General features: G+C 42.5%; 1 protein-coding gene across 1 annotated transcript in view; it reads right to left on the bottom strand.

Moving 5' to 3' along the window:
- The window catches only part of atp8b2 (ATPase phospholipid transporting 8B2), a 95,894-nt gene that overhangs the window by 80,396 nt on the left and 498 nt on the right, over nt 1–15,000 (bottom strand). Inside the window, exon 2 of the mRNA XM_017702113.2 lies at nt 8,072–8,139. Within this exon, the coding sequence (XP_017557602.1) occupies nt 8,072–8,096 (25 nt within the window). The 5' untranslated portion in view covers nt 8,097–8,139. The remainder of the gene's footprint in view (nt 1–8,071; nt 8,140–15,000) is intronic.

Genomic DNA, 15,000 nt, shown 5'->3' with positions numbered 1-15,000 from the left:
AACGTCCAGCATGGTGGAGCAGAAACTGGTCTGCAGAGGAGACGAAGTTTATGCCCTGATCTTTAAGACGCCGGTGGGACGGACGTCTAGCTTATGTGTCTCAGAACATGACGTCTTCCTCTCCGCCTTCTTTAATAAGGACGACTGAGGTACATTTTTCTGAGTCTGACATATTAAAGTAATTAAAAACACAAGCACTGCTCACTGCTGCTCATCTCACTCGAATCGGACCTCATGTGATGTTCGCTGTCATGGTAACGTTTACTCTAAGTGCACTCGTTTTGCATCGGATTACTTGTAGTGAGCATGTCCCATCACGTTGAATAGAGTGAGCAAATAAACACTTCAGTCTAAATCTGTAATCGGAATGTGTTTCATTGGACTGGCAAAAATCTTTGCACGTAAGCGCAGCCAGTGAGAGTAGCGACTGACCTCAGATTACTCTGGAAAACATCACAGCTAGGTTCTGTCCCAGGTGCCACATTCTAACTGTTATCTCACAACCCTAAGAATCTGGATCATATTAAATACAACGCCAGATGTTTCAGTGTTCAGCGTGTCCATCCTGAGCTTTGAATACAGCTTCCATTCTTTTCAGGTGACTTGTGTTCGGTTCATAGTAACCGGCCTGTGCAGGGATATTTTTCCACACCTCCAAAGTTCAGTCTTAGAAACTGGTTGCATTTTTTGCTTTTCACAGTCCATTAATTCATCACCTAAGCCGCGTATCCTTCTGGGTTGCTGGAGCCTATCCAGGCACACATTGGGCAGAAGGCAGGAAACGACCTGGACGGGTTACCAGCCCATCGCTGGGCTTCTCAAAATCCAAGTAATTCCAGTCCATTAACCGTATGCCACATCTTAGATGTCCAGTTTCTGTGCTCTTTTCTGTTTCAAGCCTATTTCCTTTTCTCAGTTGCAGCTTCTTGACATTTTCATATCCTTTCAGACTCATACCGTTGAGCTGCCTTCTCACAGTAGATGGATGGACAGAAAGACCTGTGTGGAGATTGACTGTCTACTTTCTCAAAGACGGAATTACTGTTTATCGGTTATCAGTTTTGGTGGACTACCAGGTCTTCCAGGTGGTTGTTAGGATTCCCATTTTTTTCTGGATCTTTTCATCTTTTTTTAACTCAAGTTTTGGAAACTGCTGTTTTTTCCACTTATTTTCCTTTGTCCTTCCGCTGCCTTATGCAGGTGGATAGTTTTATATCCAATCTCCATTTAATATTATAGTTAATATTGGAGGTTTTTGTAATGAATAGCTTGTACTTAATGACTTTGAGTGCGTTTACATGCATTTAAAAATCAGATTTTTTTATCAGTAATCCGAACGTTTGCTTGAGTAATCAGATAAAGAGAAATCTCTGGGTCTACATGAGTCAAACAGTAATCAGATTTCTGCTTTACAACCAGCCAATAAACAGAAGATGATGTGACGTAAACGTAGTGAAAACTCGCGTCACTTTACCTGAAAATATAAACGCACATCATCTAGAAGTTGAATACTATTTAAATCCTTCATTTCTTTGAGAACGTACTTGGTTTCAGTATCGCTCCAAAAGTGTTTTGCTGTATCTCGCGGCAACACTGCTCACTCATTTCCGGTACAGCACTCTGTTCTGCACATGTGCAGACTAAGAAACCCGAAAGAAATCAGAGTAAGAGTTCACATGACCATCTGAATAATCAGACAGTTGCAGAAATCCAATTATGATGGGATTATTGAATGCCTGTAAATGCACTCATTGTCCTTGGTGCCTACGTATGGATGGTATGGAGCATATCAAGCAGGCCTCAAGTGACTCTCGCTTGCATCGCAGGGTAATGTAAAAGCCGCAGAGGCAGAAGTGTCTCAATGATTTAACACCATCTCCAACACATCTGTTTACAGGCCTCGAGCTAAAAAAAAAAAAGCACAGTTCCAGTATCACGCAGGGACCTCCAAAAAAAGAAGTGGAGGCTAAAAATCACCACCATTGCTGAAGTGCCCTAAGCACCACTGCCACAGGAGTCAACTCCCTCTTTCTCTGACATTGTAAAAAGCCTTTTAACAGCTTGGCAAGATGGTTCTCTTGCATAGTTTTGTTAGCAGCATCTGTTCCTGCCTTGCACGTCACCTCAAAAGTCCACACACCCAGATAACCCTGTCACAGCTGAGAGGGTGAATGCGACACCTACACTTCAGCTGTGAACGTTTGGGCTAGAGTGGCTGGTGGCCTCGCTGATGCAGGCCATGTATGCCTGGAGAGGGAATGTCTTACTGCTTGGTGTACTGATAATCGACAAAGCTAAGTCTGGTATTCAGTCTCCATGGTCTACCGCTCCTGCCAAGCTTCCTGGATGGTCTGCGTCCACACTTGAATTTTATGTGGCTGCTAGATCAGCCTTGGTTTCCCAAGGTGCACAGAACTGGGTCAGTGCTTTCTTCCTTAAGGGTGTGAGGCAACTTCACTCTTCACACTCGCTTGCACTTTTTGTTTTGCAACTGCACAAAGTACCGAGACAAAGAAAGTAGAACTGTGCTTTTTTCCACTGGTCTTGATCTTCGTTTTGCAGGTATAACAGCTACCGCTCTTCTGGGAAGCTTTCTACAAGATTTTGGAGAGTGTCTGTCGGAATTCTTGTCCATTCATCCAGCAGAGCATTTGTGAGCTCAGACAGTGATGTTGGATGAAAATGCCTGGCTCGCAATCTGTTTAGGTTGTCCCAAAGGTGTTGGATGAGGTTGGAACAGGGCTCTGTGAGGACAAGTCAAGTTCTTCCACGCTCTTCCATCAGACTGCCAGAGAAGCGTGATTCGTGAATGCGTTTTCACTGCTCTAGAGTCCAGTGCCGAAGTAGCTTCCATGCAGCTGCTCAGTCATTGAAAAACCCATGCCATGAAGCTCCCAGGGCACATCTTTGGTGCTTATGTTGATGCCAGTGGAGGTTTGGAGCTCTGCAGTTATTGAGTCAGCAAAACGTTGGAGTCTTTGCACCTCAGCACTCGGCGACCCGCCCTGTAACGTTACACGGTCTGACACATTGTAGCTGAGTCGCTGTGGTTCCTAAACGCTTCCACTTTACAATAATACCACTCACAGTTGATTGTGGAATATTTAGGAGGGAACAAAGGGCAACTTCATGGCTAGGTTCTTGATTTTATACATCTGTGGCAAAGGGATTGAACAAAACACCTGAATTCCAAGATGATGAGGTGTGTCCCAATGCTTTATTCTATACAGTGTACATAAAAGCGATAAAGCTTTCAGTGCCAATTCTACTTCTCCTAAATGGAAAGTAGCCTTAGTGTTGCCAACTTAGCGACTTTGTTGCTATAGTTAGTGACGTTTCAGACCCCTCTAGCAACTTTAAAAAAAAAAAAAAGCCACTAGCGACAAATCTAGGGACTTTTTCTGGTGTTACTGGAGACTTTTGGAGACTCTGAAGTGAACACACATGTTCTTCAGTTACTGTCCTCAGCGAGCAGCGGGTCCCATAGCACTCACAATGCTCTGTCTCAGTCAGATCAGAGCCACGCCGCTCCACGGCCACACTGCAAATGAACTGCGCGTGCCCAAAGCCGCCGCTGACCCCGCCCCCTATTTACAGAGCGGGATGTAAATATAAATAAAAAAATATATATTAAGAAAACAGGAAAAAATAGTAACTCTGTCAAAGTGTCTCTTTTAAGGTCACTTCGCCGTCCCAAACCCAGATAAAGCAGGAGGGTCGAACGTAGAGTAGCAGTTCCACCCCACACAACAGGCTTTTGATTAAATTTGATATGCTAAAATTTAACAACACAGGACAAAACTGATTTATGTAATTTACGTAAAAACGATGTGGGTCTAGACAAAGCATTAAAGTCATGAAGTTATTTTGAGAAGTGACGTCCTGTTTCAAAAGCAAAAAAAGAAAACCACAACGTTATTCCTTTATTCTACAGCTTCAAATACACGCAAATGGACCATTATGCAAATTAGGAGATGACATCATTTAGCGACTTCTAGGACAGCCAATAGCGACTTTTCTTACTGAGGAGTTGGCAACACTGAGTAGCCTGTCCATTGTCACCACTTGTTCTGGGAGGAGCAAAGATCTTATCTGCCTGTTCGCTTTGTACTTTGTCTCAGGAGGAGCTGCATCTCCAAAAGCAAAAGCACTCAAAGTTTCAGTTCCTGAATGAGGTAGAGAAGCTCTCCGTTCTCCTTTCGCTTTTCCAAACTGGAAAGCATCCTGCTCTGCCACAGTTGCCTGTTTCGTGAGAAGTAAAAGAATATCTTCTTGATCGTTGTTCTGCACGCTCTTCCCACAGTGCAAACAACACATCAAGACTCCCAAAGAAGTCATGTCACGTCCTGCCCGTACACTTTAGATGAAAAAATAAGTCTCTTAGTATTTCATGTTATGATGCTATATACATGTTGTGTTGTGTGTCTTACAGCCTTTAGAGTGAAGGCCTAAACTGAATGTGCCTTGTGGTGTGTAACTCGTTGCAATCGCTGAGCCCAGGGGTTGATGGCAATCCTTGGTGTAAAAGGTGTACTGGGTCATGATCTTGTTATTTAATGGTATGAAGAGGTACTTTAAAGGTACTGAGACAGAGTAACAGAGGCTACAATGGAGGAGTTTATTTCCTCCAGGCCCATAGATCTCTAAACTGATCTCTGACTCTTGCCGTGTTAGCAAGTCCACATGTTTTGGATTATGATGTCTCTGTGGATAGCAGCAAGGCTTTGGAGGTAAGGAGCAACCTTTGCTCATTCAGTGCTTATATTGCAAATGAAATGATCGTAACTGCTGGGAATAACAGATCATAAAATGGTTTATGGGAATCAAATGCTGAGATTTCAATCTTTGTAACGGTATATTGCTGGATCATCACCGTATTGCTGGATGATTTGATGCATAAAAATGAAGTATAATAAACTAAAGGTGAACGTTTTGATGGAAGTGTGCTGGTACTGGTACAGTGACCTAAAAAAGGGTACCGGCGACATTTTTACTACTGCGTTATATCTTATTACCACTATACTGGCCAAAGCCAGCTGGAAGAGTCATATAACCACATTCAACAGCTTCACTGCTTTGTTTCGGTCAGTTTATGCCACTCCAATAGCCAGAGTATAGCAATGGAACACTGTAATCTTCGCAGTTGTCCTTAGAAAAAGAGCTTACCAGTAAAATGAACTAGAGTGAATTGGAAGACAACATTCTTCAGTCGTTCAACAATCAAACATGGGTATGGCACACCAGTGGGTAGTGCTGTCGCCTCACAGCAAAAAGGGCCTGGGTTCAATTCCCTGGCTGGACGACCAGAGTCCTGTCTGTGTGGAGTTTGCATGTTCTCCCCCATATCCGATTTCCTCCCACAGTGCAAAGACATGCCAACTAGACACGCTAAATTGCCCCTAGGTGTGAATGTGTATGCTTGTCTGTCTGCCCTGTGATGGACTGGTGACCTGTCCAGGGTGTATCCTGCGTTCCACCCAATGACTGCTGGGATAGGCTCCAGTTCTGCCTCCATGACCCAGAAGGATAAGCGGCTTAGAATAAGATGTGTGCTTGGGTTTGTCTCTATGGTATACACAACTGTGTTTGCCAGCAAAATGCGACTAATTTAAATGGATTTTGCCACAATGAGCAATTTCATTTTGGAATTTCATGTTCAGTTTAACTTTGGTGACACAACCTATGAAGAGCCCAAGTGCTATGCAGAAGCTACAAACGGGGGATTTGGGCGTGGTGGCTAGCGCTGTTGCCTCACAGCAAGAAGGGTCTGGGTTCGATTCCCTGACCGGGCGACCAGGGTCCTCTCTGTGTGGAATTTGCATGCTTTCCTAGCTAGTTCATGCATTTATCACTTCAAGGCTAGATTATTGTAATGCCCTGCTGTCTGGATGTCACAGCAAAAGCCTTAACAAGCTTCAGCTAGTCCAGAACGCTGCAGCCAGAGTCCTCACAAGAATGGAAGTTTGACCATATTAGTCCAGTTTTATCAGCCCTGCACTGGTTACCAGTTAAATTTCGCATTGATTATAAAATTCTATTACTGACATATAAAGCTCTAAACGGACTTGCCCCTCAGTACCTGAGTGAGCTCCTCTCCTACTATGAACCATCACGCCTACTTAGATCACAAGGTGCTGGCCTACTACTGGTACCTAGAATAAATAAAGCTACATCAGGGGGGAGAGCTTTCTCATACAAAGCCCCCCAGCTCTGGAATAATCTTCCTGCCAATGTTCGGGAATCAGACACAGCCCCAATCTTTAAGTCTAGGCTAAAAACTTATTTGTACAGTCAAGCATTTGGTGATTAGTCTTCCCTGTCAGGTCTAGACCTGCTGGAGTCTACACTCTACGCTCTGTTTTATCTGTGGTCAGCCACTCTTTACAGTACTAACTCTGTTTTTTCTTCTCCTTTCTCTGCCGAGCTGATCAGCTGCCCATCCTGTGCGCCTGATGCTGTTGCCTCTACTGCCTTGATTGGTGCCGCTGCTCACCAGCCTTCTGGACCGGTTTGACCACCACTGAGCTTCTTGCTGTACAGCGCTGTGCAGTCCTCACCCTCAGATCTCTCTCTTTCTTTTCCCACTTTACTATAATACTTCTTACTAATAATGTTCGCTGTCCGGTGTCGACCATAGGAGGATGGGTTCCCCTTCTGAGTCTTGGTTCCTCTCAAGGTTTCTTCCTCTTTTAGGGAGTTTTTCCTTGCCACCGTCGCCGCTGGCTTGCTCATGGGGGCTCGGACCCGGAGTTTCTCTCTTCTTTTCTCTTCTCTCTGTAATACTGATTGTTCTGTAAAGCTGCTTTGTGACAACACCTGTTGTAAAAAGCGCTATATAAATAAATTTTGCTTGCTTGCTTGCTTTCCCCATGTCTGTGTGGGTTTCCTCCCAGAGTCCAAAGACATATAGTCAGGCCAACTGGACACACCCTAGGTGTGAATGTGTATGTCTGCCCTGTGATGGACTGGCGACCTCTCCAGGGTGTATCCTGCCTTCTGCCTGATGAGAGCTGGGATAGGCTCCAGCACTCCCCCCCAAACCCAGAAGGACAAGCAGCTTAGAAGATGTGAGTGTATTGTGAGTTGATTGTAGTATCTAAACATTGTAGAAGTTTCGATATGTACATTCACTCCTCAAACCATATATGTAGACTAAACTTCAAAAACAGTACTTTTTTAATTCACTGCTTATATGATATCACAAAAAAACATTTTATTCACACACACACACACATATATTGGGGCAGTCATGGGCTGGAGGTTAGGGAACCAGCCTCATGACCGGAAGGTTGCCGGTTCGATCCCAGAGCCGACAGCAATGACTGAGGTGTCCTTGAGCAAGACACCTAACCCCCAACTGCTCCCTGGGTGCTGTGGATAGGGCTGCCCACCACTCTGGGCAAGTGTGCTCACTGCCCCCTAGCATGTGTGTGCTACCTACAGTGTATGTGGTGTTTCACTTCATGGATGGGCCAAATGTGGAGGTGAAATTTCCCCATTGTGGGACTAATAAGGGTCTCTTATATATATATATATATATATATATATATATATATATATATATATATATATATATACATATATACACACAAGAACAGTTTAACCCTATTCAATTACGCAGAGGTTATGCTGAGCTTTTCAGCTTGGGTTGCTTTTTGAACAGGGCCAATTAGAACAAAGCTCATTTAAATATGCCAATGATTGCATTATGCAAAAAAATTGAAAAATCCATGAAAATCTATAAAAGGTGTAGGAGTGCGATTAAAAGTACCAAATACTGCCCACTTTATTTATGTCAACTAGACAACACCATAAACAGGCTCAATAAGAGGGACTAAGACTGTCATTATTACTTACTAAAGCTCATGAATCAGTGATTTAAACTGACCTTTCGGCAACGATTCATTATTAATTCATTGAAATTCTCTTTATAGAGGCTTTATGGTTTTGCTATCTAGTATTTTTTTTCTCTTTAAAATGTTAAACATGATTGTTATTCTCTGATTAAACTCTCTGAATAGTTGTTTCATTGCCATTATATCAGTAATATAATTACACAGAAGATAACTACCTGGGGGAGGCCTCTTTCTGAACATTTCCACACCTCTGACGTTCTGCTGCTCCGTCCCATGGGAAAGTCTAAACACACACACAAAGAAGGACAAAACACATTGTCAACAGGATCTCAAGGGTAAAACAGGGGACAAATGACTGCTCACTCAGGGAATTCAGCGATATCTAATCCCCCAGCGCTACAGTACAGGTCTGTCAGCTAAGTCTAAGTCCAAATCACTGTTTAAGGGGCTGAATTACTTCCTCAGGGCACAATATGAACATGACGTAAGAAATATTTGTGCTGTTTTGATATGCAGAAAAGTTACTATATAAGTTCTATAGTACTATATAGTACTATAAAAGATACTATAAGTTACTACATAATTTACTGGATAATATGATGCACGTTCAAGGGGCTGAATAAGGTGCAGTACAAGTTATTCATTTTTCAGGACATATTAATAAGGAGATTAAATATAAGATAAACCACTCATAAAGAAGGATACAGTCAAAGGACACAAGTGAATGAACAGGAGTTTCCAAAACTGTTGTTCAAATAAGGATTAAAAGGTACAGAGAAAATGAGATTCCTAACAACAACCTGGAAGACCGGGTAGACACCAAAACTGTTCCCACGAGATAAACAGCAGCTAAAGCTTTCTGTTTTGAGCCAAAGAAGAAAATCAAGCTCCTCTCTTGTTTCAGACATAAAAAAGTATGTCCAAAGTCAGCACTGTGGGTCTGAAAGGATGTGTCGCTGTCAAAAAAACCTTACTGAGAAAAGAAAAAAAAAAAAAAATCGGCAAATCAAACAGAGAAGATGCTGGTGTGCTCAGAACAATGGAATGACCGTTCCAGAGTCCAGTTTCTGAGTGCCTGGATCGTGACAAGCAGAAAATGTATCCAAACTCTGACTCTCAAAAGACTGAACTTCGGAGGAGTGGAAAAATATCTCTGCGGATTTGTTTGAAAAACTGAAAGTGGGTCTCCTGAAAAGAATGGTAGCTGTGATAAAGAGTGGACACAATAAATACTGCTATGATAAAGAGTGGACACAGTAAATACTGATTGGATGGATGGATAGATGGATGGATGGATGGATGGATGGATGGATGGATGGATGGATGGATGGATGGACGGATGGACGGATACTTCACTAATCCTGAAGGACATTTAGCAACCAGTAGCACTCACACAATACAGAACAGTTATAATAATAAGGGTGAAACAATATAAAAACAAGAATAAATATAAAAAAACTCAAATATACAAAAATCTGGAATAAGAGTTATAACCTGAGATAAAAAGGCAGTGTAATATTGACTGTACAAGGCATATAATGACAATACTGAATAAATATGTGCATATATTAGTACTGAAACAAAGTGTCCAGGTGTGCAAGATGCACGATAGGAGGTGCAGAAAGTGCAATATGTACAATAAGATGTCCATATGTGCAGATGGATAAAATAAACCTATGATTTAGCTTGAGATTCCGTTTCAGTCTTCATCTATCCTCTTTCATCTCCCCTCTTCTCTTCTTCTTCCGGCCCCACTGGGAAGAGTCGAAGAGCCTGAAGGCTCTAGGGAGAAAGGATCTTCAGAATATCATGGCCCAATCCCATTTCACTCCTTGCCCCTACCACTTTGCCCTACCCCTCTCTTTTGCATGTTCACCCCGGGACCTAGAGGTAGTCCCAGTTTTTGTTGAGATAGAGGGGTAGGGCGAAGTGTTAGGGCTGCACGGTCCTCCAAATGCAGGTTTTTCAGAAACTCTCCAAACAGTGTTAAAAATCAGCAAGATGGCTGTGCAAAAAACCAAAGACACCCACAAATGTCGGTATTTTCTCAGTTAAAAATATGTGTTATTTTAGTTTAACCTCATTTCAGTGTATTATGGTCCTTTTCTTCATGACAGACATTAAAAATCGTTAGTAGTACGCTGATGTCTTGGTAGCTAGCTAGCTACATTTGTCTCCAACTTAAGTGGAGCAACCGTTTTTAAGGTGGAACTTCAGCTTCATATCACTGAAGAATTAAGGGTGGGCCATAAAAAATAATTGCCCCCCTTTTTACCTATATGTAACTAAAGCTCAGCAGTGTTGAGCTTTACCCCGAGTGGCCTGCAGAGCACCGCTAGTGGCCTGGTAATGAAGTAGTTTATTTGGGGATTGTTCCATTCGTCCATAGGAACGATTTCAACCACTACCCCTCCTAAGTCAGTTCCAATGGGGAAAGTAACACTTGAAAACAAGGGGTAGGGGTAAAAATAAGAAATGGGCCTCAGCCTATGTTTAGTTGTTGAGGCTTCTCTTGAATTGTCGGTTAAACAGGTGTTTTCTGCTATTTCTCCTGACCCTGTAATTCAATAAATGACGCGTGTCTCTGACTTCTAGATGGCACTGTATTGTTTTACTCAAGTGCACGAGGAAAACTAGAACACGGTCCCGACACGATCATTTCTAATAAACATTCATTCATCACGCACTGCTAATTCTGTTAGGAGTGGTTTGGCTTAACTGTTGACTCAGTGTGCTTGTGGCGTCCTCTCAGCAAGTGTGACCCTAAAAACGGCCACTGCATTTCTCTTTCTAACATTAGAACGCAGACACAGCGCTGGACAGCTTTCAGCGTGTGCTGTAACTAGCAGAGAACATAAGACACGACAGTACTCCGAATCCAAACTCGGCCCAGCAGGACAAGCTGCTCCTCAGAAAGACATGACCAGGCTGGACATACAGCTGATGAGAAAATACATGAAACCAAAAATATGATTCAGCTCCGGCACACACAGGCTATGATGTTGACAATGTCTGTAGTGAAAAAAATGAAAAAATTAAGAATAGCAGTCAGTTATGTGGCAAAAATATAAAGCTGCAATATGTAAACACATTTTCCCAGAATAGGATCAGTGCTAATCCACATTCCAACAACATTACTGATGAATATTCGATGATTTACGTTACAAACTGTTTTTTTTTCGCTTATCCAAAATGTGATAGTTGAGTGTGGCGCATGTTCACCACTGTGCTACATCACCTTTCCATTTTCAGAGCTCTTAATAAACGTTTAAGGACTAAAGTCACCAACAAATCCAGTTAATTTTTTGCAATAATTCAGGTATACAACTCTTCAGCTGTATAACCATTCTGGGCCTTCAGCGTCGTAGTTTGGGCGTCATAATGCAAGACCTTCTCTATGAGAGACAGGTTTGGACTAGAGGCAGGTCACTGTGTCCCAATTCAGGGGCTGCATCGTTCGCAGGCTCATCGTTCGGAGACATCATGGTAGTTTCATTTGGCATTGCTATGATAGCCAGCTATACTGAGTGAAAAATGAAATAGCTGGTACCAAAAATGAGTCAAGTCGAGACCGAGTCAAGCTTGGTATCATCCTGTGGAGAAGCAGCTAAAAAGTACTCTGCCTTTCCTGGATGCTCCTTTCATGCCCATGCAAGACTGCACATCCTGGTCAAGATGTTTGTTGAACATTTCACAATGTGCCTAGTCTTAACCCTCTGAGGTCAATTAGCATTTCTCACTTTATGCATATTTTTTAAAAATTGCCTTTAAAAGCACTTGCATATAACAAGATACCCATTATCCATTATCTTTGCTGCCAAATTCAGAGAGTGTAAACTCCTGGCACACCGTTTCATGAAAGGTTTTTGACATGATGGCTAAGTCCTTAATGATTTCCTGACTGCCCATTGGTCAGTTTCACACAAAATGTAGACAGACACACAAATCCACCAATTACCCATGGTGAAGCAGATGAAGCGTTTCTTAGCCCCTCTTCACTGCCTCATAACTCTGGATGTGGGTCACGTACGATCTTGCAATAAGATGGAATGGAAAGGGCGACTCTTCACGTTCAGAAGATGTTTGGACTGTAGTTCTGCGTTGTATTATCACAAACATAGAGAAACATACCCTGAAACATCGAATTTAACTCACAGGTGAGTTCATGGACCCCAGAGGGTTACGTTTCCCCTGTTCTAACCCTTTTGGAACATGTTACAGGCATCAATTTCAGCATATATTTACAATTTGTACTGTTTTCATTCAAATATGAGGCAAAGTAGATTTATAAACCAATGCTTTCTACTTCTATTTCCATTTGTATCTTACCCACTGTCCCAACTTGGAATGGGCTTTGTATTTGCTCAGTAATTTGCTTGTATCATTTGCTATCTATCCATCTCTTTCAGGATTGTACAAGCACTCGTCTTTCCAGCTGGCCCCTTCGCTTTCTCTCTCGCTCTCTTCAAAGGTCTAAACAGGAATCAAGCCTCAGAGCAGAAGCATAATGACATTTGCTACAGGAAATTAGGCGCTGCTCGTCTGTCCGCATTTCTCGTTCTGTTTATTAATTCTCATGGCGATTCATACCCCCTCCCCTCCACAGCAATTTCTACCCCCCACTCAGAGGAATTATGCATTCGCTGCTTCTCTGAATAACACCGAATAAAGAACATTTCTTGGCTGAAAGTCAGAAATGTGGAATGTGGAGGTCCAGCTTAAGTCCAAGATTCAATTAACTTGGCAACTGACTTACGAATCCAGCCTGAGAGCCGGAGGGGTTCGCAGACTGACCAACTGGCCAACCTACGAACTTCAGAACAGTGAAAGAAAAAAGGGGTTTGGAGTAACGCACAGCATTAGTGGCCCAAAAAAACGACAGAAAAGATTAGCCCCCATTTGATTAGGGGTTGCGAAGAAAACAGTATTCTACCATGTGAGCTTTTTAGAGAGGCGCTCCACCCATTTTCCAAGTTTCTGCAGTAAGACGGGAACAAAGTCATTTAGAGTGGGATGTGATACGCTCCGTTCTAGACTCACAGCGGTGGCGATAGGAACCAGACATCCGGAGCTTAAGGCCTTTAAAAGGTCCCTCACAAAAAGTTGCATGAAACAGTTACAAAACACACTGCGCGACGTCGGAGACACAGCTTTATGACGGCTTTGACATGAACTTTTGACCTAAAACATACTTTTTAAAAGACAGTCATGGCGGAGGGGTACATGCAGGACGCCGTCAGGCAAAATAGTCCTTTTTTTCAGATTTACCACCATCACCAACCAAATTAAACTCGCGTGTAGGTTCACTGCTCATTTTGGATAATATAAAATTGGCTATATTTGTGTTGCAGACATTGCAAGCCCTAGTTCCATTCACCAGCACTGGAAAGAAACTACCCCTACCGCCCACTAAAGAGCAGGTAAGTTTCTTTACAAGGAACCGATTCATATCAAACCTCTCTAAACGGCTCTGAACTATGCCGACACTTTAAAAAACTGGTGGAATTCCCCTTTAACAGAACACTGCTGTCAGATCAGTGCTCACGATCAATCAATATCCTGAGCTTAGATATCAGAAGTGGCACTGAGAGCGGAAAAGGTGGGGCCCAAGACTCGATGACCATGGGCTGTGAAAGACTATGTTGCGATGCTAATCATTTATTTCAATCAGAGATAATGAAGCACCTAAAAAAGACCCAAAAGTATCGCAAAAGTTCTGTACTGCTGCTTCTTAATAAGGAAATCCACTGATTTTTCCAAATTTCCTCGTCACTAAATCACGACGGTGTAACTAAGCAGTGGTTTTATGCGAAACGCTCTTTCCTAAAAGCACTCTTTGAATTGCTCACAGCCGTGGTGATAGGAACCAGACGTACGAGGGCTTTAACGCCTAGAAGCCACAACACAGAAATCTAAGACATGAAGTGGTTGTGACTCTCTGAAGCCCGAGACACTGTTTCATGTTTCATCTACAGTAAGGTTTTGGCCTAAACTACATTTTTAAGACATATTCGTGATGGACCGGCAACACACAGGGCTTCAGAGTTCTTCAGAAGAAGCAGGTTCTAGATAAAACTGGCTATATTTGTCAGCAAGAGACTCAACAGTGAACCATTTCACGTCAAACCACCCTGAATGGCTGTGTTTACATCTCAACCACTGACTTATGCAGGGCACTTCAGAAACTGGTAGCTAGAGTTCTGCTTTAACTGGTAGATGAATGCCCAGCCAACGTCTGGCTAATGTCATCCTACCGACCTGTAAACATTCCCTTTCATTTGTGTTCATTTTTAGCAACAAGCACAAAAGTAAGTCAGCTACCCAGCTAACGTCACCTTTCGAAACGAGGCTGAAGCAGGTTTCATATTCGCCAGCTTCCCGTTCCACCTTAAATGGCGCAGCGTTAACGTTCCACCATTTAAGGTGGAACGGGAAAATTCGAACAAGAGGCTGGCGAATACGAAGCCTCGTTCTTTTAAATAACTGGGCAAGTCAAATGAAGTTCATCTGATTTCAACGTGTGGGAAAAACACCATAAACAGCTAGTTAGCTGTCTAGCTAGCTAACGTTGGCTAACGTTGCCTCGTCAAACAAAAACGTTTTTAAAAATATTCAAAATAAGAGAGTTGAAGCAACACCTAGTTACCTCGCTGAGAGCTTCTAAAAGATGGTTTTAAGAGCGGCAGAGCTGGTTGTAATGTCAAAAATACACAGTTTCCATCGAAACTAAATATTAAAATGTATTAGAACATGAAACGAACGTTAAAGGGCAACTCCACCGACTTTTCGAAGTTTCTGCATAATCTAACCCAATGCTTGGGATGTAAACGGTCATTCAGCGTAGTTTAATTTGAAATGCTTCATTTGTGAGTAACTTAGTCCGAATTGTTCATAGTGGTGGTGATAGGAACCAGACGTCTAAAGAAATTAATAGCTCTGAAAGCTAAATTACAGAAAGTTAGCCATGGTTACTAAGATATGTGTCGTGGTTATGAAGGCTTTGTGATGCCGGAGACATCGTTTTTGCTGTTTTTAGGCTTTAGGTTTTGGCCTAAAATACATTTTAAGACATATATACGGCAGAGAGGTGCGTGTAAGGCAAAACAGTCTCCAAAGAAAACGGACTTAGACCATTTCACCATCA

This window comes from Pygocentrus nattereri, chromosome 3 (assembly GCF_015220715.1).
Source record: "Pygocentrus nattereri isolate fPygNat1 chromosome 3, fPygNat1.pri, whole genome shotgun sequence".
NCBI lineage: Eukaryota > Metazoa > Chordata > Actinopteri > Characiformes > Serrasalmidae > Pygocentrus > Pygocentrus nattereri.
The sequence above is the reverse complement of the archived record's forward strand: the minus strand, read 5'-3'. Positions and strand labels throughout refer to the sequence as shown.